This window comes from Carcharhinus amblyrhynchos, chromosome 21 (assembly GCF_965287045.1).
Source record: "Carcharhinus amblyrhynchos chromosome 21, sCarAmb.v2.hapA, whole genome shotgun sequence".
NCBI classification, from domain to species: Eukaryota; Metazoa; Chordata; class Chondrichthyes; order Carcharhiniformes; family Carcharhinidae; genus Carcharhinus; species Carcharhinus amblyrhynchos.
This window is the reverse complement of record NC_137344.1, coordinates 41953806-41978120: the sequence shown is the minus strand read 5'-3', so window position 1 is coordinate 41978120 and position 24315 is coordinate 41953806. Positions and strand designations below refer to the sequence as shown.

Here is a 24315-nt window from a genome sequence, read left to right as displayed (position 1 = left end):
TCACAGGCTTGAGCTCCGTCTTGTGAGAGGCATCTGTGAAGCAGATCATGATCACATGGAAATTATATTATTTGGAGCAGGACAGGTGCTTTGCATCTTGCTACAGGGGGTTCCTGAGAACTGGATGCGATTAAATGCTAGCCATCGGCAAATTAATTAAAGCTACACGCAGATGGGAGATAATGAGAAGGCAGATCTGACCAAAACTGCTGTCATTGCTAAGTATAATTATCATGCTCAAATCCTTACATAACATATTTCATCAAGGACGCGTCTCATGTATACCTGCTGTTAGAGTAAGGGTATGAATACGTTTAACACAGCATGCAGCATGTGGATAGACTTGCAATTATTTCTTTTAAAATACTTAATAGATTCCGATTATGTGGAACAAAACTGCACCAAGATATTTCAGCCGATTTCGAGTGGGACCCCAGTGGGAGCCACGTTGAATATTTACCAACCCAAACAGCATGTTCACAATTGTTTGGAATATAACAAGAGTCAGAATGCTATTTCATTTGCGAGAGATAGAATATGAATGTGCACTGTAGCAGGCTTCAAGTAGAAAGAAAATTGGCAGATGTTTCTGGACAATTATCTGTTTGCAAACAAGGTTTGAAGCAGCTTCCAAGAATGACCTGTGCCAAATTGGCTTTATCGCAACTTTAGCAATCAAAGTAATCCAGGCAGATTTGGTCTTCAAAATCCACGAGCACCTGCACACTGAGCTAACTGTTGTGTATGCATTCTATCGGGCACTGGCAGAGTTTTTAAGTTATGCTAATCGCCTTCTTTGTGCGAATTATATCATAAAAGCACCTGAGGAGAGGGAGCAGACTCATCTACTTTGCAATCCATGTTTTCTTTTGCAATCTTTCCTATTTACTGATGGAGCTGGTCGTTGCTGAAGTCGGATCATGCAGGTGCCACCTATCCTTTGGCACCTTTTCCAAGGGGCCATTCTGTCTGCCTTGGCCATGAGCTTTATTGCGCTATCTGAACGGGACACATGATAACCAAACCCAATTCTGTCACCTAACATTAGCCCACATGTACATTCCAGCAGCAGTCACTGAAAAGCAACTGGGCCCAGGAAACAGAGCTGACAATGACTTTCTTTCACTATTCTGATAGCATTGAGAAATGAATCAAGAGGTCAACCAAAGATAGATCACATCTTTTGGTGAGGGGAGCATCAAGATAGAGATTCTGTAACAAACAGAATATACAAGAGGATGGCATGGTGGCACAGTGGTTAGCGCTGCTGCCTCACAGCGCCAGGACCCCGGGTCACTGTGTGTGGAGTTTGCATGTTCTCCTTGAGTCTGCATGGGTTTCCTCCCACTCCAAAGTTGTGTGGGTCAGTTAGATTAATTGGCCATGTTAAATTGCCCCATAGTGTCAAGGGCACTAGCTCGGGTAAATAAGTGGCATTAAGGGAATAGAGTCTGGGTAGATTGTCACCAGTGCAGACCCAATGGATTGAATGGCCTCCCTCTGCACTGTAGGGATTCAATGATTCTATATAGATGGTACCTGAGGGAAAGACATCATATGGTATTTATCAGAAGAGGAAAATACTGCCTCAGTTCACAAGATGGACACACGTTTATTCTCACTAATACAAATGCATAATTATTTATCTATGATTTAATGTTTTTCCTTCCTTCATAGTTTTTCATTTGTCAATACATATTCCTACACAGGTAACACAATGTATCACCCCACGATGAGTTATTATTCATTCTGGCAGGAGTGAGCTACTACCCATGACTACACAGAATGTTGTGGCACTATTTCACCCCTTGAACGGTTCTGAACAAAATTTGTTTTACATACATCTAAGTAATGGCTTGCGTTGTAATAAAAAGACAGGTCAGTGTGGACTGTGAAAATATTGGCAAACGGATACAGTGAACTTGTACTATGTCATTCATCAGAGCCAAACAGCAGATTCCCGAGTAATAATAACTGGGGTATCTGGTAGCTGCAAATCTGTACAACTTGAGTTGAAAAAAGCCCAGGCAAAACTGTCTTCCCACATACCAAGCTGTCTTGCGCTTGCTCTCTCTATTGGAAAACACAGTTGGTAACCATGGAAACTCCCTTGCCATGCATGCCCCAAAGCAATCTGGAGTGCAAGCAGTACACAAAAAAAATCACTTCAGCTACACAGCTGCCACATAAAAAGGCTTGTACAACCTAAAGCAAACCTATCCAAGCACTATAAAACAGAGCCAAATGAAGCATCATAAAGAGACTGCCTCTCAGGATTCTGGGATTGCGGCTACTATGCATGACAGCAAACAGGACATCCAGCAATAACACAATTTAATTTGAAAGCCATACAAGCATGTAACTATTATACTTCACTGTATATACTGTTCCTTAATACCATATTAACTCAATTCATATTAAGTCTTCCATGGCTGACTTATAACTTTCAATGCTTCTAAGGTTCCATTCTGTCACTAATTATGCTGCACCTTTTTTTGCTATGCAGAAACCGTGAAGAAAAGCCAAATTAGCAGAAGACAAGATGTTGAAACCTTGGCGATTATAAGATGGACATTTGTTGAAGTTAAGAACTTCCACATTTCTGTAATGCTGTGATACATTTTTATTACAATATATTTACACTAAATAATATAAATTAGGACAGTGTCAAACTTGAAACCGTGGTAATTGGTATTTTGATAGGCAGGAATGAACAGAACCAATGAAAATCCAATGGCATTGTTGGTCCCCAGTTATAAATCTTTATATATGAAACAAATCCCTTCACTGACAACATTTTTTTCATCTTCGATGCAAGGTAAAGTTGTAGTGAAGCACAAAAATGCTATGACTTTTTTTTTAATCAATTATCTATAAACCAGCATTGAGGCTTGTAGCATTACTCAGAGCATCTTTACTGCATTACACTGGCAGTATTTAATAATCACCGAAAATCCAATCCCAGTAACTTGCTTTGAGTTGAATAGGGTGGCCTAGTCGCTAGCAATGCTGCCTCACAGAGCTAGTGACCTGGGTTCAATTCCAGCTTCAGGTGACTGTCCACATGGAGTTTGCACATTCTTCCCGTGCATACTTGGGTTTCCTCCCACAGTCCAAAAGATATGCAGATTAGATGAATTGGCCATGCTAAAATTGCCCCTTAATGTCAGAGGGATTAGCAGGGTAACGGGGATATGCCTGAGTGGGACTGTTGTCAGTGCAGACTCAGTGAGCCTAATGGCCTCCTTCCTGTAGGGATTCTTTGATTCTATGAATAATCTTCAATCACAATTTCCATACAGATTTTAATTTAAGATAATGTCAACATACATTCATTTTAAATTATGGATAGAAAAACTTGAGATGTTTTTAAACCATAAATTTGGATGAAAAATGATGGGTTGTCTAAGATAAGGGATATTAGCGTGGAAAAAGAAAATTGCTTATTTAGTCAATGACATTGTCAATATCTGTCAGATAAAGTACAGAATGGAAGATTAATTTTTTTCTTTTAAATTTACAGAATGGATAATTAATTAATAAATGAACCTGAATGTTAACATGACACTAGATCACAGTCCTGTATTACTTACGGACTTAGAGGCTGAGCTTTTAAGTGAGTTTTTCTTTTGAAGAGATCCTACAAGCAAAAACTGGCTGACAGTGTAAAGTAACCACTTGCTGAAATTCTGATATGAATTACACTTGACCAATTAGTTCACAGAGAACGGAATGTCACAGATTTTTTTCCTCTTCAGATACGCTTCAAGGAACTGATGAAATGCAAAAACTGAACTGTAATTTCCTGCAGAGATAATGGAGGCTGATTATCATCTCAGCAGAACCATCCCCCATGGAGTTATATCCCAGACTACTGACATGATGTAGATTGGGAGAAAACATTTTTGGGTGAAAGACGTATTGTGTTTTCCTTCCCTCCAGGAATACATGAGGAGGAGGATTTAAACACCAATGGCAACCCACTCTGTGTGATAGGCTGGTGCTCCAATGTGCTGTGGAACACTGAAGAATATTTACTAGATGTTTCTGCACTTGCAGGTAAAAATGTCTCTCTCTCTCTGAAATCACAAGTTAGTAAAAACACTGTCAAAAAGGAAACAGGACAACATCTTTCAGCTAATGTGCAGAACTAAGAATCTCCTATCCAACTGCCTTGGTAAGTACGGCTGGAATCACCCAATGGCCAAGAGCCCCACTGCCTCCACATTGTGCCCCACACGCTACTTCTTGTAAAACTGAGTACATATTCCTTACGTCCAACTCTCCATCTCCTGCCTCTGAATCCATTTCCAACCCAAGTCAAAAGGCAACCCCTTATTCCACACATCCTCATTTTTGCCACTAACCTTTTAAGCGAAGCAGCTCATATAGCACTTGTCACATTGTAAAACATCTCAAGGTGCTTCACAAGGCTGTTATCAAACAAAATTTACACTCAACCATATCAGGAGATGTTTCAAAAAGCTTGATTAAGGAGGAGGTTTTCAGAGTGTTTAAAAGACGAGAACATAAGAACATAAGAAATAGGAGCAGGAGTAGGCCATCTAGCCCTTCGAGCCTGCCCCGCCATTCAATAAGATCATGGCTGATCTGTCGTGGCTCAGTTCCACATTCCCGCCCTCTCCCCATAACCATTAATCCCCTCTCTCATCAAAAACCCATCAACCCGCGTCTTAAAAATATTTAGCGAGGCAGCCTCCACCACTTCAACGGGCAGAGAATTCCAGAGATTCACCACCCTTTGAGTGAAGAAGTTCCTCCTCAACTCTGTTCTAAACCGCCCCCCCTTTATCTTGAGGCTATGCCCCCTAGTCCTACTATCCTTTCTGAGCGGGAAGAGTCTCTCCACCTCTATCCTATCCATCCCATTCATCATCTTATACGTCTCAATGAGATCTCCCTTCATTCTTCTAAACTCTAACGAGTACAAGCCTAATCTATTCAGCCTCTCCTCATAGCTCAACCCCCTCAACTCCGGCATCAGCCTAGTAAACCTCCTCTGCACTCCCTCCAAGGCTAAAATATCCTTGCGCAAGTACGGTGCCCAAAACTGCACACAGTACTCCAGCTGCAGCCTCACCAATGCCCTATACAGCCGCAGCAAGACCTCCCTACTTTTATATTCAATCCCCCTCACGATGAAGGCCAGCATCCCATTCGCCTTCCTGACCACCTGCTGCACCTGCAAGCTGGGTTTTTGCGACTCATGCACAAGGACCCCGAGGTCCCTCTGCACCGTCACCTGCTGCAGTTTTTCTCCACGTAAGTAATAATCCTTCCTACCATTATTCCTACCAAAGTCGACGACCTCGCACTTGCCAACATTAAATTCCATTTGCCATTTCCTGGCCCATTCGCCCAGCCTATCTAGATCCTTCTGTAGACTCTCCCCACCCTCCGCACAATTTGCCTTTCCACCAATTTTGGTGTCATCAGCAAATTTCGACACCCTACACTCGGTTCCCTCCTCCAGATCATCTATGTAAATGGTAAATAGCTGAGGCCCCAGCACCGACCCCTGGGGCACTCCACTAGTCACCATCCGCCAATCCGAATAGCACCCATTGACCCCCACTCTCTGCCTCCTATTTGACAACCAGTCCTCTATCCACGCTAACACCCTACCCCCAACTCCATGCCCCCTGACCTTCTGTAATAACCTCTTGTGAGGTACCTTGTCAAACGCCTTCTGAAAATCAAGACAGACCACTTCCACCGGCTCTCCTCTATCCACCGCCCTAGACACATCCTCATAGAACTCCAGTAAATTTGTCAGACACGACTTCCCTTTAAGGAAACCATGCTGCGTCTGCTCTATCAAGCAGTTCCCCTCAAGATGTCTCGCTATTTCCTCCTTGATGACGGATTCTAACATTTTACCTACAACAGACGTTAAATTAACAGGCCTATAATTCGCCGCCTTTTGCCTGGCACCCTTCTTAAACAACGGCGTAACATTAGCCATTTTCCAATCTTCCGGCACTTCCCCGGAATCCAGCGACATCTGGAAAATAACCATCAAGGCATCCACTATCACCTCCGCCATTTCTTTCAGGACCCTCGGATGCATTCCATTCGGTCCTGGGGACTTGTCCACAATCAGCCCCTCCAGTCTGTCGAGCACCACCTCTCTAGTAACAGTAATGTCATCGAGACCCTCCAGTCCTACCACCTTTCCATCTCTAACATCCGGCAAATTATTCACGTCCTCCTCCATGAAGACCGAAACAAAAAAGTTATTCAAGACCTCCGCCATATCCCCATCCCCTACCACTAAGTCCCCCTTCTCATCCTCTAAGGGACCAACGTTCACTCTAGCCAGCCTCTTCCTTTTTATATATTTATAAAAACTCTTGCTATCCTTTTTTATATTAAGCGCTAGCCCAGCTTCATAGTTTCTCCTACCCTCCTTTATCAACTTCTTTGTCAATCTTTGTTGACATTTAAACCTCTCCCAATCCTCTTCTCGCCCACTACTCTTAGCTACTCTAAACGCCTCCGCTTTTAATTTAACACTTTCCTTCACCTCCTTCGTTATCCACGACTTATTACCTCTCCTCCTCCAGTCCTTTTTGACCATCGGAATAAATTTCCGCTGAGCACCAAGAAAGATCTCCTTAAAGATCCTCCACTGCTCCTCAGCAGACCTACCTTCCAACGCGCTCTCCCAGTCCACATTCGCCAATTCTTCTCTCATCCTACCGTACTCATTCTGTTCAAACAAAGGACGCGTGTCTGGGAACCCACTTTCTCCTCCTCCATCTACACCAGAAACTCCACCATACAATGATCACTCTCCCCAAGAGGATCCTTCACCGCAAGTTCCCTAATTCTACCCGCCTCATTACATAGCACCAGATCCAAGATAGCTCGGTCCCTCGTCGGCTCCAACACACACTGTTCGAGGAAACTATCCCGGCAGCATTCCAAGAACTCCTCCTCGAGCCCACCGCGTCCAACATGGGTCGACCAATCGATATGCAGATTGAAATCCCCCATAACCACAGCCGTCCTATTCCTGCACACCGCACTTATTTGTGCGTTAACAGCCCGCCCCACCTCCAGATCATTATTGGGGAGCCTATAGATGACACCCACCAGCATCTTCCTCCCTTTGCTGTTCCTAATCTCTACCCACAATGATTCCACCTTCTGCTCCTTGGCTCCAATATCATCCCTCGCTACCACCCTGATGCTATCCTTAATCAGCAGAGCTACGCCCCCCCCCCCCTTTTCCCTCCTGCCTATCCTTCCTAAAGAGAGAGAGGTGGGGAGGTATGGGGACAGATTTACAAAGTTGAGGGCTAAAGCAGCTGAGGTACAGCAAGGGAGAGGTAGCATGAATTTGATTGGTACTTAAAAGGAATTCCAGCGAAGAGGACAGATTCAGCACAACGTGAAACATTCACCTCGAGTCATACTGAAACGTTTTAGAATCCTTTCAGGAACTCCATATCAAGTAGCATGCATAAATAGTCCTCTTTCTTTGAGACCTTCTCAAAAAATTCAACTGGTTTCGTCAGAAAGGAGTTAGTTTTATTTGACACTGAGCCACATCACGCTGTCTCTCTCTGATCAGCTTATATTTGCTCAAGTGCCCAGTCACACTAGTCTTAATAACAGAGGCTTCCTGAGGCATGACATTAAATCATAACGTGAGGTTAGCTGGTCTCTCTCTCTCGCACACATTTCCTAAATAATGGAAGTGATATGGCAATTTTCCAATCTAATGGAACAATTCCCAGAAGCTGAACTTGACAAACCATAGAAATGCTGTGGTCACAAAAGCAGGTCAGAAGCTGGGAATTCTGCAAAGTAATTCACGTCCTCGCTCCCCAAAGCCAGCCCACCAGCTGCAAGGCAAAAAAAGTCAGGACTGCCATGGAATACTCTCCATTTGCCTGGATGAATGCAGCTCCAGCAACTTTCAAAAAGCTCAACAGCATCCAGGGTAAAGAAACTCACTTGATCGGCATCTCAAACACCACATTAAACATCCACTCCCTCCACCACTGTCAAATGTAACAGCAGTGCGCATTGTCTACAGGATGCACCGCAGCAACTCACCATTCCTTCGATAGCACCTTCGAAATCCACCTAGATGGACAAGGGCAGCAAATGCAAAGGAACACTTCCACCTTCAAGTTGCACATCAATCTCTGACTTGAAACTATATCGTTGTTCCTTCACTGTTGTTGGGTCATAATCCTGGAACTCCTTTCTTAACAGAACTATGGGTGTGCCTACACCACATGAGCTGCAGTGGTTCAAGGTGACTCACCACCACCTTTAAGGGTAATTCAGGATGGGCAGTAGAGGCTGGTTTAGCAGGTGACACCCAGAATCAAGAACAAGTTAAAAAAACATGCAATAGTATAACTAACACAAAATGTCACTTCAGTCCTTCAAAGCAATATTAAATAAAACTAATCATTGGCCATATACAAGGGCTGAAAAGCAGATTCACTCAAAATTGCTAATTATTTAAATTTGCCTGATCATGATCATTTTATGGAATTTATTCCTCAACCTGTCTGGTTCAAACTGGAAAATCCATCTGAAGATGAACTGTCATTAGAATGCACTAAACTTTGGAAATCCACAGTGTCATTGCCATAATTAAATTTTACTATTTAATAAATTTATTTGGCAGTTCAAGCCTAAGTCACGGTCTAGTGAAATGTTCATTTATCAAAATGAACAAGATCACAGGAGGGCAATGACAAGACATAATAAAAAGTGAAGTTGTTTGGCCACGATTAGACATCTGGGCAAGTGGGAGCATCTCGAGGAGATTGTGTAAAAGAATGATTCACTGCTCCTAGTCCCCTCAACCTTTCTCAAAAATCTAAAGTAGAATAAAATAAATCAACCAAACCTAAAGAGAACTGATATGTAACTTTTACATCAAGGCAAGATGACAAAAGGCAAATATCAAAAGAAACATTAGCAACCTTAGGTGGTGAGGTTATAGTTTGCACAACTCCCCAAAAAAACTCCAAGTAGCTCATCACGGAAGCAGAATGTCAGAGATTCCATTGCAATCATGATGTGGCAAGCAGGTTAATATGGTTACTCACTGAGCACTTGTTGCATGATAAAATTCCCACCTGTGATGTTCTGGTCCAAGTGAATTGCATCACTTTAAGAAACAATGTTTTGCACATCATTCTCACATCCAGATAAAGATTAAGTGGCCATTTCCCCCAAGTTTCTTTTAAATCTGATATTAGAAAATCTGCAAAAAGTGAAGTTGTTTGCCCCTAGATTCTTCTTCTTTCCTTCCCAGAGGAAAGGCCTCACTCAATTCACAACAGTTCCAGCAAAATCAAATGCAGAATTATTGGGATAAGAGGAGAGATACAAAGTCTTCCCTCTGCTTTCCGTAGTGCTTTTGGACAATATGTTTTTCCACAAAGTTATCTAGCCAAAACTGTCAATAACTGATTCGTAAAAGGTAACGTCACCACAGTCCCAGATGACCATAGGCTGCTCTCCCTTTGAGAGGATTTGTTTTATATTGTTATTTAGCACTGATATGGAGTCATTCAAGGTAGTAGCCAAGAGAGTGTCAACTAAATAACAAATGGGCAAGGCAAGGTAAATGTTGAAATTAGAGTTAAAGTTTATTTATTAGTCACTCTCTCCTTTCCTTCCCTATGCACGGTATGCTTTGCCTGTATAGCGCACGAGAAATAATACTTTTCACTGTATGAGTAAGGCTTACATTAACTCTATAATGAAGTCACTGTGAAATTCTCCTAGTTGCCACTCAGGCATCTGTTCAGGTCAATGACCTAACTAGCACGTCTTTCCGACTGTGGAAGGAAACAGGAGCACCTGGAGAAAGCTCACGCAGATACGGGGGGGACATGCAAATTCCACACAGTGACCCAAGCCGGGAATTGAACCAGGGTCCCTGGCACTGTGGGACAGCAGTGCTAACTACTGTGCCCCTGGTGAATACCTTAGTGATATTCAGTTGATTTTGTACCTACAATCTCGTTACTGCCTTCGGCATGTTGACTTGCTTATAAGAACACAAGTCCATCAAACCAGTTCCTTCCAATAAGCTTGTTCTTTCCACACACTGCTGATTTACAAATATTATATAATTTTGATTGTGTGAAGTCCCAAGTGGGACTGCAGCCTCCAGATTCCCAGGATGACGCACTGAGCCAAGGCTGACTAGAGGGCAATATTACATTTTCCTCTCGATCTTGGGAGGCAGTGGAAATTTTGAAGAATTTATCATTGAAACTGGTCACTTATTTAATTGCTGTTTGTGGGATCTTGTTGTATATGTATCAGCTAGTGTGTTTCCTACATCACAACAGTAACTACTCTAAATACTTCATGGATCACTAAGTGTTTGTAACTTCCTGCGGCTGTGAAAGGTTGCACGATAAACTAAAGTTATTTTCTTTCCACATTATACACAGCATTTCATAGAATCATACAGTGCAGAAGGAAGCCATTTGACTCATTGAGTCTGTACCGACCACAATCCTATCCCCATAACCCCAAGCATTTACCCTGCTAGTCCCCCTGACAGTAAAGGGCAATTTAGTATGGCCAATCCACTAAATATGCACATCTTTGGACTATTTCTAGAGCATATCTAGAGTCTCAGCATATCATTCAATTTTCTCTCTCTGTAAATAACTATACTCTTAATTCTCAATCCTAGTTTCAACCAGGTGTTCACAAATAATAAGAAAAATAGAGAAAGCTGGAAGTACTCAGCAAGTCTGGCACCGTCTGTGGAATGAGAAACAGAGTTAACCTTTCATCACTTCGCTGCAGGTAGTATCAGACCTGCTGAGTATTTCCAGTGTTTTCCGTTTTTGTTTCAGGTTTCAAAGCATCCACAGTATTTTGCTTGGTATTTACTAAGGTCTTTTTTCAAAAAAGTGTGTTCATCAACATAGTATTAACCACTTTACTCTGTCTTTGCTCCACTTTCATGTCTTTGGAAAAGAAAAATCATCGTTTGAGACATATATATTTTACTCATGCCTCCTAGTTCTGCGATCAATGCACAAATTAAATAGCTTGCTAATATCGGCAACATTTATTCTCCTCTGAAAACAGAAATTACATCGGCTAACAAATGTCTTCTCTCATGAAGATACATTCACTTTTGTGGTCTTTCCTCAGAATATTCCTTGCTGGTCTCCAATAAACACTCTCTAGTCTAGCACATCAACACAGACATGCTTGTGCCACAGTTAGATTCATTATTGTTCAAGAGAGAGGAAAAAAAAAATGCCCGAAAGTAAACACATTAAACTGACACATACTGCAGCTGTAAATACCTTCCTGACATGTGGGAAAAACAACTTTTTTTAAAAAACAGCAGAATCATCTCCTGTTCACGATCTGTAACGGGGCCAACAGACGCATGGTTGCTGGGGCTAGAAACGTAGTTCATTCTATTGGGTGTGCTGGGAGAACAAACTAACACTGAAACATCGAGACTGTAAATAAAGCAGCTGTACCTGCCACAGACACTTTCAAAGTTCATCAATTTTACCAATTATTAGACTCTGTGCGCTTAGGTCTTAATTTGTGCAATTTGTTTCTACAAAGCCAGCTTTTGACATCTGGAACTGAAGAATGCTTTTATTGAGAAGGATTTAACCTACCTTATCAATGAAGCATTTGAAGAATTTGATAGAAAATGTACTGATGTCTAATACAGAATGCTATTCAGTAGAAAGGTTGAATTACGGTGATTGAACATTGAAATGATGAAATAATGCACAGAGTTCATTCTTATTACAGTCAGAGAGAAGCCTCAGAACGGAAGACTGCAACTATAATTGTTCTGCTTTGCTGGCTCCCGCAAAAACCATTAACATTTCTGTTGTGCTTTTCTTAAAGACTGTTGGACCAGTGAACTCAATTACAAATGTATGTTGAAAACCGTTTATAAAACGTCATGCAAAGTAGATCTTGTATTATCCAGTCAGAACTGCCATTTTGCGCATAAATAGTTGAACTGATTTTGGTTCCACCTCCCCATCAACCACCTCTCACATTCACGCTCGTCATTCCAGTTAGAGGGAAAGACGAGATCCGTATAATTGGAAGAATAACAACAGCAACGTGCATTTATTATAGCGTCTTCAACTATCTAAAATATCTGAAGGAACTTCACAGAAACGTTATCAAATAATGTCTGACATTGAGGTGAAAGTGCAGCTATCTCCTTATGTGACCAAATGCTTGCTCAGAGAGGCAAGTCTTAAGCAGCATCTTAGAGGAGAAGGGTAGAGAAAGACAGAAGTTTAGGGCAGGAACCCCAGAGTTCAGGGCCAAATAACTGAGCATAATCACCAGTAAATAAGGAATTAAAATCAGGGATGCTCAAGGAGCCAGAATTAGAGGAATGCACGTGTGTCAGAGGATTGTAGGACTCAAGGCGATTATAGGAGTGGGTGAGGCCATGGAGGGTTTTGGGAACAAGAATAAGAGTTTTAAAATCAAGCAGTTGCTTCACTTGGAACCAATGTAGATCAACAGGCCCAGGGAAAATGGGTGAACTGGACTTGGTGCAAGTGATAATATGGGCAAAAGCATTTTGAATTACCTCAAATTTTACAGACAGCAAAGGTGGGAAGGTTGAAGAGTCAAGTCTAGAGATGATGAAAGCATGGCTGAGGGTTTGAGCAGAAGGAGTGGGCAGGGGCAGTCACAGAGGAGAAACTAAGGGTCTTGGATGTCTCAGCTTTTAATCGAGTGAAGAGCAAAGTCATTGCAAACCAAGGGTGAATCCTAACCTGTACAGTGATAGCTGACCTCAGACTGGATAATGAGGACGCTACAATTGGCCTAGCCTCCTCAGTCAGCTCAGTCAGTTGACTCTACTTAGAAATGCTCATCCAGGTTTATGGAAGGCCACTTAGTTTGGGCCCTGTGAAGCCTCCACTACTCTAGTTTACAAAACCTGTTGAGACTCATCATCCAACATTACACATAAAGAGTGACAACTTAGGCAAAGGAGGCAGGACATCCACTAAAACCTCAGAACCTAATGCATCAACACCTTTGCGAGCAGAGAGATGGAAGAAAAAAAAGTCTCTCAAACCTCTCAAAGATCATTTTGACTCAAGGCCAAGTTCTTTCCATCCCAGAAAAACAGAAATTTAATAGGAATGTTAACTCATCAAGATGATGATTGTTGAACGGGTTATTAAAAAATATCTGCTACAAGTCATCATATCCATGGTAGATTCAAAAAGGTTCTACTAATCACTAATGTTGATTCCTGCTTTAGACACAAGACTGGGCCCAGCCTCCCTCAACTTCCAATTCCCAGTCTTCCAATTGTTGCCCAGAGCTCTTTGCAGTAAGTAGGTTCATTCCATCCTTCCTTAGCCAGCTTGTTCAAAACAGAAACTAGGTGGTGGTTTTGCTTCCCATTTGAAGCAGAGAGACCATAATTTCCCTTTCGGCTCACATCAGAGCAGTTAAAAATAAAACAAGTCCTGTTGCCAAATAGCCACTTCTATACTTGCTTCCCCTTTCATAGAAGTGACCTCACTGCCCATCTGGACAGTGCCTGATGATAGATAGTCCTACCTCACTGAATATTTGCCTTAACAAAATGTTCTTAGCACCAATACAAATTCATAAAAATTGGTTCCACTGATTGTTCACAGCAAAGACATGAAGGCCATTTCTCAGAGTCTCATTTAAGACCTGTCTGAAATAACTGTACCAAAACAAAACAGGTGACAGCAGCACTCAGGGATGTGGCCCCAATCTAGTGTGAACCATCTTGGGTAATAACTCTGGCAAAGTGTCAAATCAAGCTTGAGAGTGTGTTCGGGGATTGTTTGATTTCTTGGCAACTTTAAAAACCGAAGCACAGAATTCCTACTCCACAGTACACCACACCCCACCCCTCCAATCACACCCAGCCCCTTTTACACCTCATCTACATTTCAGGCCTGCACTCCCAAACCAGTAACAATTTGCCAAACACGAGCAGAATTCTGCACACGAGTGTAAATGCAGACAGTCTCCGATCTTTCTTGGCACACCCAATATGATTGATACCCTCAAGCAGCCCACATTAAAGGTTGGGCGTTGTCCGCTCAGCAATATATTCCAGAGCTATTGGTCAGAAGACTGACAGTGGAATCTAACCTCAGCCTCTGTAATCACAACCCATTGCCCCCTCGTGCAAGGAGGAGGCTCATATCTGGCGAATTGATGTGTCTAGGGCGGTGGATAGAGGAGAGCTGGTGGATGTGGTCTTTCTGGATTTTCAGAAGGCGTTTGACAAGGTACCTCACAAGAGGTTATTGCAGAAGGTCAGGGGGCATGGAGTTGGGGGTAGGGTGTTAGCGTGGATAGAGGATTGGTTGTCAAATAGGAGGCAGAGAGTGGGGGTCAACGGGTGCTATTCGGATTGGCGGATGGTGACTAGTGGAGTGCCCCAGGGGTCGGTGCTGGGGCCTCAGCTATTTACCATTTATATAGATGATCTGGAGGAGGGAACCGAGTGTAGGGTGTCGAAATTTGCTGATGACACCAAGATTGGTGGAACGGCAAATTGTGCGGAGGGTGGGGAGAGTCTACAGAAGGATCTAGATAGGCTGGGCGAATGGGCCAGGGAATGGCAAATGGAATTTAATGTTGGCAAGTGCGAGGTGGTCCACTTTGGTAGGAATAATGGTAGGAAGGATTATTACTTACGTGGAGAAAAACTGCAGGAGGCGACGGTGCAGAGGGACCTCGGGGTCCTTGTGCATGAGTCGCAAAAACCCAGCTTGCAGGTGCAGCAGGTGGTCAGGAAGGCAAATGGGATGCTGGCCTTCATAGCGAGGGGGATTGAATATAAAAGTAGGGAGGTCTTGCTGTGGCTGTATAGGGTATTGGTGAGGCCGCAGCTGGAGTACTGTGTGCAGTTTTGGGCGCCGTACTTACGCAAGGATATTTTGGCCTTGGAGGGAGTGCAGAGGAGGTTTACTAGGCTGATGCCAGAGTTGAGGGGGTTGAGCTATGAGGAGAGGCTGAATAAATTAGGCTTGTACTCGTTAGAGTTTAGAAGAATGAGGGGAGATCTCATAGAGACGTATAAGATGATGAATGGGATGGATAGGATAGAGGTGGAGAGACTCTTCCCACTCAGAAAGGATAGTAGGACTAGGGGGCACAGCCTCAAGATAAAGGGGGGGCGGTTTAGAACAGAGTTGAGGAGGAACTTCTTCACTCAAAGGGTGGTGAATCTCTGGAATTCTCTGCCCGTTGAAGTGGTGGAGGCTACCTCGCTAAATATTTTTAAGACGCGGGTTGATGGGTTTTTGATGAGAGAGGAGATTAAGGGTTATGGGGAGAGGGCGGGAATGTGGAACTGAGCCACGACAGATCAGCCATGATCTTATTGAATGGCGGGGCAGGCTCGAAGGGCTTGCTGGCCTACTCCTGCTCCTATTTCTTATGTTCTTATGTTTGGGAGTGCAAGGAGGAAGCTCATTTTAACAGAAATATCTTTGGAGCTAAATTGGATAGCCCCCAAAAAGGAGGCAAGGTGGTTGCATATCGGTAATGTCATTGGGCTAATAATCCAATTACTAATTCAACGATTAATTCTATGGCAGCAGGTGGAATTTAAATTCAATTATTAAATCTGGAATTAAAAGCTAGGCCGGGATTTTCCAGTCCCATCGTTGCGGACAAGACAGCGACATTTGGAGAGCTATTAAAAAATCAATGGCCCCTCCAAACTTTCTCTTCCTACCCACGCTGATGCCCACTGCTCATGGGACTGGGAAATCCCACCCCTAGTCTCAGTAACATTAACCATGAATCCATTTGTAAAACCCTCTGTTTTACTGTCCTTTAGAGATGGACTTATCTGCTGTGCTTACCTGATCTGGCCTACATGTGACACCAGAGCCATGTCAATGTTGTGGACTCTGAGATGTCCTCTCAAGTGGGCTAGCAAGCCACTCGGGTACCTCAAACCACAAAATCCAAAGGGAATGAAACTGGAGACTTCTGAAGACATGTGCTCCAGAACTAGCCGTGCCTCTAGTCTAGCATTATGTAAAAATTGCCCAGGTATGTTCAGTACACAAAAGAAAGGACAAATCTGACCCAGCCAATTAACACTCCATTAGTGTACATTCGATCATTAGTAAAGTGATGTAAGGTGTCATCAACAATGCAATCAAGTGGTAGTTATACAACAATAACCTGCTCACATTCACTCAGATTGGGTTCAACTAGGGCCACTCAGCTTCTGGCCTCATTAGAGCCTTGTCCAAACATGAACAGAAGAGCAAAACCCAAGAGGTGAGGTGAGGTGACAGTGACTACCCTTGAAATCAAGATCGTATTTGACTATGTGGCTTGAGGGAAGCCTAGCAAAACTGAAGTCAGTGCGAATCAGGGGGAAAAATATCCATTGGTTGGAGTCATACTAAGCACAAAAGGAAGGTGGTCCTGGTTGCTGGAGGTTAATTATCTCAGTTCTGTGATGTTGTCACAGCAGTTTCTCATATTCCCCCATATCCCTATATATTATACCCACTAATCCCTCTAACCTATGCATCCCTGGACACTAAGGGCAATTTCTTAGCATGGCCAATTAACCTAACCAGCACGTCTTCGGACTGTGGGAGGAAACCGAAGGAAACCCACACAGACACAAGGAGAATGTGCAAACTCCACACAGACAGTGACCCGAGCAGGGAATCAAACCCAGGACCCTGGAGCTGTGAAACAGTAGTGCTAACCACTGTGCTACCGTGCCACCCACAGTAGCGGAGTACGATGGCGTACGATGGCGTACGATGGCGTACGATGGCGTACGATGGCGTACGATGGCGTACGATGGCGTACGATGGCGTACTCTCTGCTTGCCTGGATGACTGCAGCTCCATCAACATTGACACCCCCAGGACAAAGCAGCTTGCTTGACTGGCACTCCAATCACCGCCTTAAACAAATCACTCCTGCCATCACTAATGCACGTTGGCAGCAGTATGGATGATCTACAAGATGCACTGCAGAAATTCAAAAAAGCTTGTTCAACAGCACTTTCAAACCCACAGACAGGGAAGACAATGGCTGAGTGGTATTAATCCAGAAACTCAGCTTATGTTCTGGGGAGCCAGGTACAAATCCTCCATGGCAGATGCATCTAGTTCACTAATGTCCTTTAGGGAAGGAATTCTGCCTTCCTTACCTGGTTTTGCCTACATGTGACTTCAGAGTCACAACAATGCGGTTGACTCTCAACTGCCCTCTGAAATGGCTTACCAAACCATTCAGTTCAAGGGCAACAAGGATGGGTTATAAATGCTGGCCAGCAAGTGATGCCCAAATCCCCATGAATGAATAAAACAAATCATCTACCATTAAGATGGAGAAAGGCAGCAGATACCTGGGAACACTTCTATCTGCATGCTCCCCTCCATCCACACCATCCTGATTTGGAAATATATCATTGTTCCTTCACTGTCACTGGGTCAAAATCCTGAAACTCCCTCTGCGGGTGTACCTACACCACGTGGACAGCAGTAGCCCAAAATGGCAGCTCACCACCACCACAAAGGCAATTAGAGATGGGCAATAAATGCTGGCCCAGCCTGTGACGCCCACATGAAGAATTTTTTTTAAAATGTATTAAAAACTGTGGCTATTTGAAATACAGGCAACATGTTATCTTAATGCTATCAGTTTATTTGTATGATTTTTGCATGTCACTAGTGCTAATCGTGCTGTTTGCTGACTATATGTAACACACACAAAACAGATGCCAGAGACAAAATCATAACTTCTTGGCATTTCTTAAAGTAGTCTTTGCATCTTAAAGGGGAGGTGCTGAGTGTTGCTCTGCAAATGAATCTACTCTGGCAAACAGTGAAGCATGGCACAACACTTAAGATTGAGCACCAAAAATGTCACAACACAGCATTAGAGTTGAGAAGGGAGGGAGAAATCCTTTATCCAAAATGGACCAGAAGGCTCGGTAGACACATGGTTAAAAGACAATTGAACAAATAGCAGTGCAGGTCAATGCCAGGATTCTAATTCAGAGGGGCTGAATGCATGACCACATGTTGGGTGCCCACACAAGTGGTCAAGGTTAGTGAATGAATTTTCAAATGGAATATCTTACCACTAGTCTCAGTTCAATACAGCTCCTAGAATCCCTCCAGTGCAGAAGAGGCCATTCAGCCCATCGGGTCTGCACCAACTCTTTGACAGAGACCTTACCCAGTCCCATTCCCCCATCATATCCCCATAGCCACACACGTTTACCATGGCTAATCCACCTAACTTGCACATCTTTGGACTGTGGAAGGAAACTGGAGCACCCGGATGGGGCCCATGCAGACACGGGGAGGACATGCAAACTCCACACCAACAATTACCCAAGAACAAAATTGAACCTGGTTCCTAGCACTGCGAGGAAGCCACTGTGCTGCCCCATGCCACACCTCATCACTTGCCTACTGACAATCTCAATCAGGATTCGTACCAAACATTTGTACATTTCACCTTACCTTCACACTCTTGGCATTGCCTCACATCTATATCTCACTAACTGCACACACTGCCAGCTCCGTGCTGCTGTCCAACCAGATTTCCATTCGCCAGATTTGGAAGGAAAAAGAAGTTCCACACATCCAACTTCAGGTATGTCATAAATGAAAGTACCTGCAAGAATCTTCCCTTTATTCCTGCCAATCCTCTGTGTCCTCCTTGCTGCTTGCTCTTGTCCTTCCCAATCTCTTCAACCTCCTGCTGCTGCCTTAAAATATCCTAGACTTAGATTTAAATTGCTGCATCTCTCCAACAGCAAATAGTAGCTTCAACTCCTCCCTCCTACACAACCTCAAAATTCCTTTCCTGGCTAATTTCCATCATACCATTCTCATGGAGCAATAGGTCCACATTTCTCATATCTTTCCTGACCTCAAGTCTCTCAGTATATGATTCATATTTTTCCCCCTATCTGATGCAAATATGTTTCTCTTTCTCGGTGCCTGTTAAATGCTTTGTTATTGCGCATAAAGTGAAATTAGGTGAAAAGTGAGAGAGAGAGACAGGATAGAGAGAGTGGACTTGCAAAACATGGGAGATGAAGCAAGATTAAGAATCGGAGACAGAAAAGAGGTACAGAAATTATAACGAGAAATAACATGAGGAAGCTGAATAGAGAGACGAATGGAAGCCAAAATTATAAATAAAAGATTTAAGAGAAACATTTCCAGGAAAGAACAATTTCTATCTGACCTTGAGCGACGCCATGGGAGGAAAACTAGGCACGTTAAAAACCAGGATAGTTTAAATACTTTAAACTATAAATATGCACAGGACAAGTCCAAGTCAGGAAATGGATAAGACAAAACTCAACATAAACATCACTTTCAAGGAACAATATTCATTTCAAACAGAATCAGATTTGACTGAAAGTAACGTTTCCCTGAACTGAGGGGCCAAGGCTTCTAAAGGGCATCTTCAAATTTTTTCCATGTTTGCGGCAGACAAAATGTTCACTACCAACTGCAAGTGCAGATCCGGTGCTAAGCAGCTAAGCACACCACAGTGGAAGGTATCCCAACAGTTGTCAGTCGGGCTGCAGAACAACCTTCCCTCCTCCACCCCTCCCCCCAGCTTAAGCAATAGTGCTGTTTCTCTTGAGGAGAAAGGCAGCATCTCTCATTGACAGAATGCATTGCCATTGTGAGATTCATCATGAAATTTATGGCCAGTTTGTCCATTTTATTAGCAATAGCACAGTGCAGCGATGACAGTTAAGACGCTTGAGGGAAGAAGAAAGGAATTCAGGAAGACTCGGCATTACATTTGAAAACTCCTAAAGAGTATTATCCTCCCCCAGCAGACGTGATAAGGATCAGATAAACAAGTTAATCATTTGTGTGTATTGGCTGGTTTGCTGCTGTTAGTCTTGGAGGCTCTCCATCTCAAGTCAACTGTGGCAGCTTAAATATTTAAAATACCTGTTACCGTATTTGCTTTGACAACTATTTGCAGTTTCCATTCATTTAAAATGGTAAATGGCTTATTTCTGAAAGCTTATGGAATAAAAAGGTCACTTGGCATTTTTATTACCAAAAAAAGTACATTTTTATTGACCAAATACCGAACGCTATTCACTGTGGACACACACACAGGTACACAGTTGGAACTCTGACAACAGATCAACTGTCGTTGCTCATCCTCCCATTGCAAAAATACTGTCCAGCTTCAAATAATCCAATTCAGTTCTGCTCATATTATTTCAAGGACAGGGATTTGTCTGTACGCTGTGTGAACAGCTTCACAATTTCAGCTCTCTCACCATGTTCACCCCATCGCTACTGCCAACAAGAATTGAGAATTTGGTGTTCAGCTAAAACTGCATCCGCTGCAGCGAGACCGGACAATCCAGCCGTGGGCTCCTGCTCTGACAAGGTTGTAAGAAACTACAAAGGGTTGTGAATGTAGTCCGGACCATCATGCAAACCAGCCTCCCATCCATTGACTCAGTCTACACTTCCCGCTGCCTTGCAAAAAAAGCCAGCTTAAATCAAGGGCTCCCCTCACACCCCAGATATACTCCCGTCATCCGTTGGGAAAAAGATGCACGTAACAACCGACTCAAGAATAGCTTCTTCCCTGCTACCATCAGACTTTTGAGAAGACATATCATATATTATGCTGAATGTTCTCTTCAGCCTATCTGTAACTACAATGCTACATTTTGTACCCTCTCCTTTTCCCTTTCTCCTATGTATTTCATGAATGGTATGTTTTGTCTGTATAGCATACAAGAAATACTTTTCACTGTATAATACATTTGACAATAATAAATCAAATCTGAATTCTAGTCTTCATCTTGTAGAGGGCAACCTTCCCCAGTATTAGTTCTGATTGAAACTTTGGCAATGACAAACAACTTACATTGTGTAATGTCATTTAGTTCAACAAATTTGGCCAAGGTGTTTCATTTAGGACAGCATGACCAAGAAACAGTAAAGGAGTTGGGGATGATTACCAAAGACAATAGTGAACAGCAGTTTTCAGTTAGATAACACATTTTAACATGGTAAACCCTTGACAGGATTGTTATAAAACCAAATCTGAAACCAAGTCACACAAGAGGACATTAGGAAAGGGGACCAAAAGCTTTGTCGAAGATTTAGGTTTTGAGAAGCCCCTAACAGGAGAGGGAAATTTAAAGAGATGAAGAGGTTTAACGAGGGGCCTCCAGAGCTGAGGATCAAAGTTGTAAAGTTTAAAGTTTATTTATTAGTCACAAGTAGGCTTACATTGACACTGCAATGAAGTTACTGTGAAAATCCCCTAGTCACCACATTCTGGCGCCTGTCAGGGTACACTGAGGGAGAATTTAGCATGGCCAATGCACCTAACCAGCACGTCTTTGGGTCAAGGTAATTAAAGAGCAGTATGAAGCAGTATCAAGTGATGGCACTAACATTTATTCAGACTATTTATGAAATTGCTACTTAAAATGTTAATCCAAACTAGCTAAAAGAACATCAAAGCTCAAGTACAGAGTCGATCTCAGAATTTCTGGTATTCCTATCAGTACAATATGCTCTATTCACAAATATTTAGTGGTTTTCCTCAAACTTTCTGCAAACATAGTCCGTCTTTCAGGAAACGAGTGGAATACCACAAAGAACTTTTCACAAAGTTTTAGTTGAAAGCCCACCGGCCTACAGAGAGTACATGATTGCGACATTAGCTGCTCAATACAAGAACGCACAAATGATGATTCTGTGGACATTTCAAATTATGTGGCACAACTAATTAGATAAAAATTGGCAAAAACTCCTGGCAAGCATGAAACAGGAAGCAACACATTTTCTGGATGCTTTCATTTGAAGTTTGTGTTCGTTTTAACAAGAATATTTTTCTGAACTAAAGCTTTGCAATTAGTGGTGATGTTTTTTCGCTAAATCAATAGGGTCCATTATAGATCAAAGTCACAGTGACCGATATAGCTAGTGACAGGCACGAGAATGGTAACCCGGGTGAGTAATCCTGTGGTTTTCCTGTTTGTCCTCAGGATATTGATGTCACAGGCACAGCCAGCGTTCAACGGTCAGCCTCATACAAATGAATCACTTGAGAGATCGCTTTGGATGGCATGTTAAAAATCAACAACATGGTTACGTGACTGGAGTTACATATCGGTCAAGCTGGGTGATTTCCTTCTCCAGATATTAGTGACCTAGTTGGGTTGTCACAATGTTACGACAGCTTCAAGGTCATTTTTACTGCTGCCAATTTTTGCTTTCCAGATTTAAGCTGAATTTAGGATTTTCAAACTGCCACGTTGGGATTTGAATTCCTGTTTTCTGGATTATTAATCCAGCGTTAAGGAATGGATCAGAAACTCCAATGCATATTATGAAGTTAGATTAGACTCCAACTATTTGCTATTTTTGGCATTAGTGAGAGGATAAGATGTCTCATTACAGGGAAGGCAATCGAGGCGGGAAACGTCACAATCTTTAAAAAATATTTGGATGAGCACTTGAAATATCATAATATTCAAGAATATGGGACAAGTACAGGAAAATGAGATTAGTGCACCTTAATGGTAGATATTGTTGGCGCAGAGTTGATAGGCCGAAGGACCTTTTTGCGCTGTATGCCTCTATGAGTGATTCTATTAACAAACTAGGGAGCTTTTATCAAAACAAACTTTAACAGTGCAATTTAACTATAACAAATGAGTCAGCTTAACATTTGAACAATATTGAAGCACAACATGATACAATTCTTAACTGCTAACCTATCTCAGTTCCAATTCAAGCAATATTCCTCTTACAGATTGAAAACTCTTTTCCAAAATCAGTTAGCAAAACAACATAGGCTTACATGCTTGTACTTGTTCACAGTTCTAGAACTTTTTCAACACCTCTTAGAGAGGAATCCTTTTAGAGAGACAGCCATCTCTCAAATGGCTCTGGTCAGCAACTGCTCGATATTCAAAAATGAAACTAATACACTGCCTTTCCTGCTAACTTAGCTCCTCCCGTTAACATGTGAATCTCTGTCAGTCAAAAACCCTACTCTGAAACCCCAAGAGAAGCTCAAGTAAATACAAATACATTAATTCTGTTTAACAAACACATCCCCTGCTAAAATCAGTCATCCTGCATTCTCAACATCTGAACTGCATGTTACCCAGACAAATTGGCACCATATAAAAAACAGCATGAGTTTTGAATGTACCCCTTACAAGAAACATTATAAAAAATACATTTATTGAAGGCACCGTATCATCACATCAGGCCCCTGGATTACAATTCCAATTAAATGATTACAATGATTTGACTTGATTCCAATGTATCCAACAACATTTTAATATTATCTGCTAGCAGAGGTGGTGGTGTATTACCATTAGCTATTATCATTAACTAGCAATCCAGAGACCCAGGGTAATGCTCTGGGGACCTAGGTTCAAAACTTGAATTTAATTAAAAGTCTAATGATGGCCATGAAACCATTATCAATTGTCCCATCTGGTTTATTAATATCCTTCAAGGAAGGAAATCAACGAATCTTATCCCATCTGGCTTATAGATCAACAGCAATATTAATCTTAATTAACAATCTTAAATGGCCTCTGAGATGGGAGTGCCCAGCAAGCAACTCAGTTCAAGTGGAATTAGGAATGGGAGATAAATATACCCACAGCCCTTACTTCCCTGATTTTTCTTTCCTCCAAACAAAGAGATTTTATATCCTTTTCGCAAGGACAGTCACTCCATTTGAAGAACTAAAATTCATACAGATCAATATAGGGGTGGCATGGGGGGCACTGTTGCCTCACAGTACCAGAGACCGTGGTTCAATATCCCAGCACGGGTCACTGTCTGTTTGGAGTTTGCACATTCTGCGTGGGTTTCCTCCGGGTGCTCCAGTTTCCTCCCACAGTCCATAGGTGTGCAGGTGGACTGGCCATGCTAAATTCTGCCTCCGTGTACCTGAACAGGCACCAGAGTATGGTAAATAGGGAATTTTCACAGAAACTTCATTGCATAAGAACATAAGAAAGAAAGAACATAAGAAATAGGAGCAGGAGTAGGCCATCTAGCCCTTCGAGCCTGCCCCGCCATTCAATAAGATCATGGCTGATCTGATTGCAGTGTTAATGTAACCTACATGTGACTAATAAATAAATTTTAAACTTCATATTTTGCACTGACGCAAAGCAGTTTTAGCTTCGCATAGATGTAAACTGTGACTCAGGTATGAAGTTGTTTCCATAAGCAGGCAATATCA

The 24315-nt window shown here is 42.5% G+C and overlaps 1 protein-coding gene across 6 annotated transcripts in view; it reads right to left on the bottom strand.

The window, feature by feature from the left end:
• Positions 1-24315, bottom strand: part of gas7b (growth arrest-specific 7b) — a 448977-nt gene that overhangs the window by 320897 nt on the left and 103765 nt on the right. The window contains exon 1 of one of the 6 annotated variants that reach the window (XM_080209071.1): positions 18706-18800. The exons of 4 other annotated variants lie outside the window; for them this stretch is intronic. Coding sequence is in view for 1 of the 2 variants with exons in the window: in XM_080209069.1 (XP_080065195.1) it covers positions 8089-8091 (3 nt within the window). In the remaining variant the exon portion in view is untranslated. Of the gene's footprint in view, positions 1-8088; positions 8230-18705; positions 18801-24315 lie in introns of those variants that run through there. One more of the 6 variants, XM_080209069.1, reaches the window with a different exon arrangement.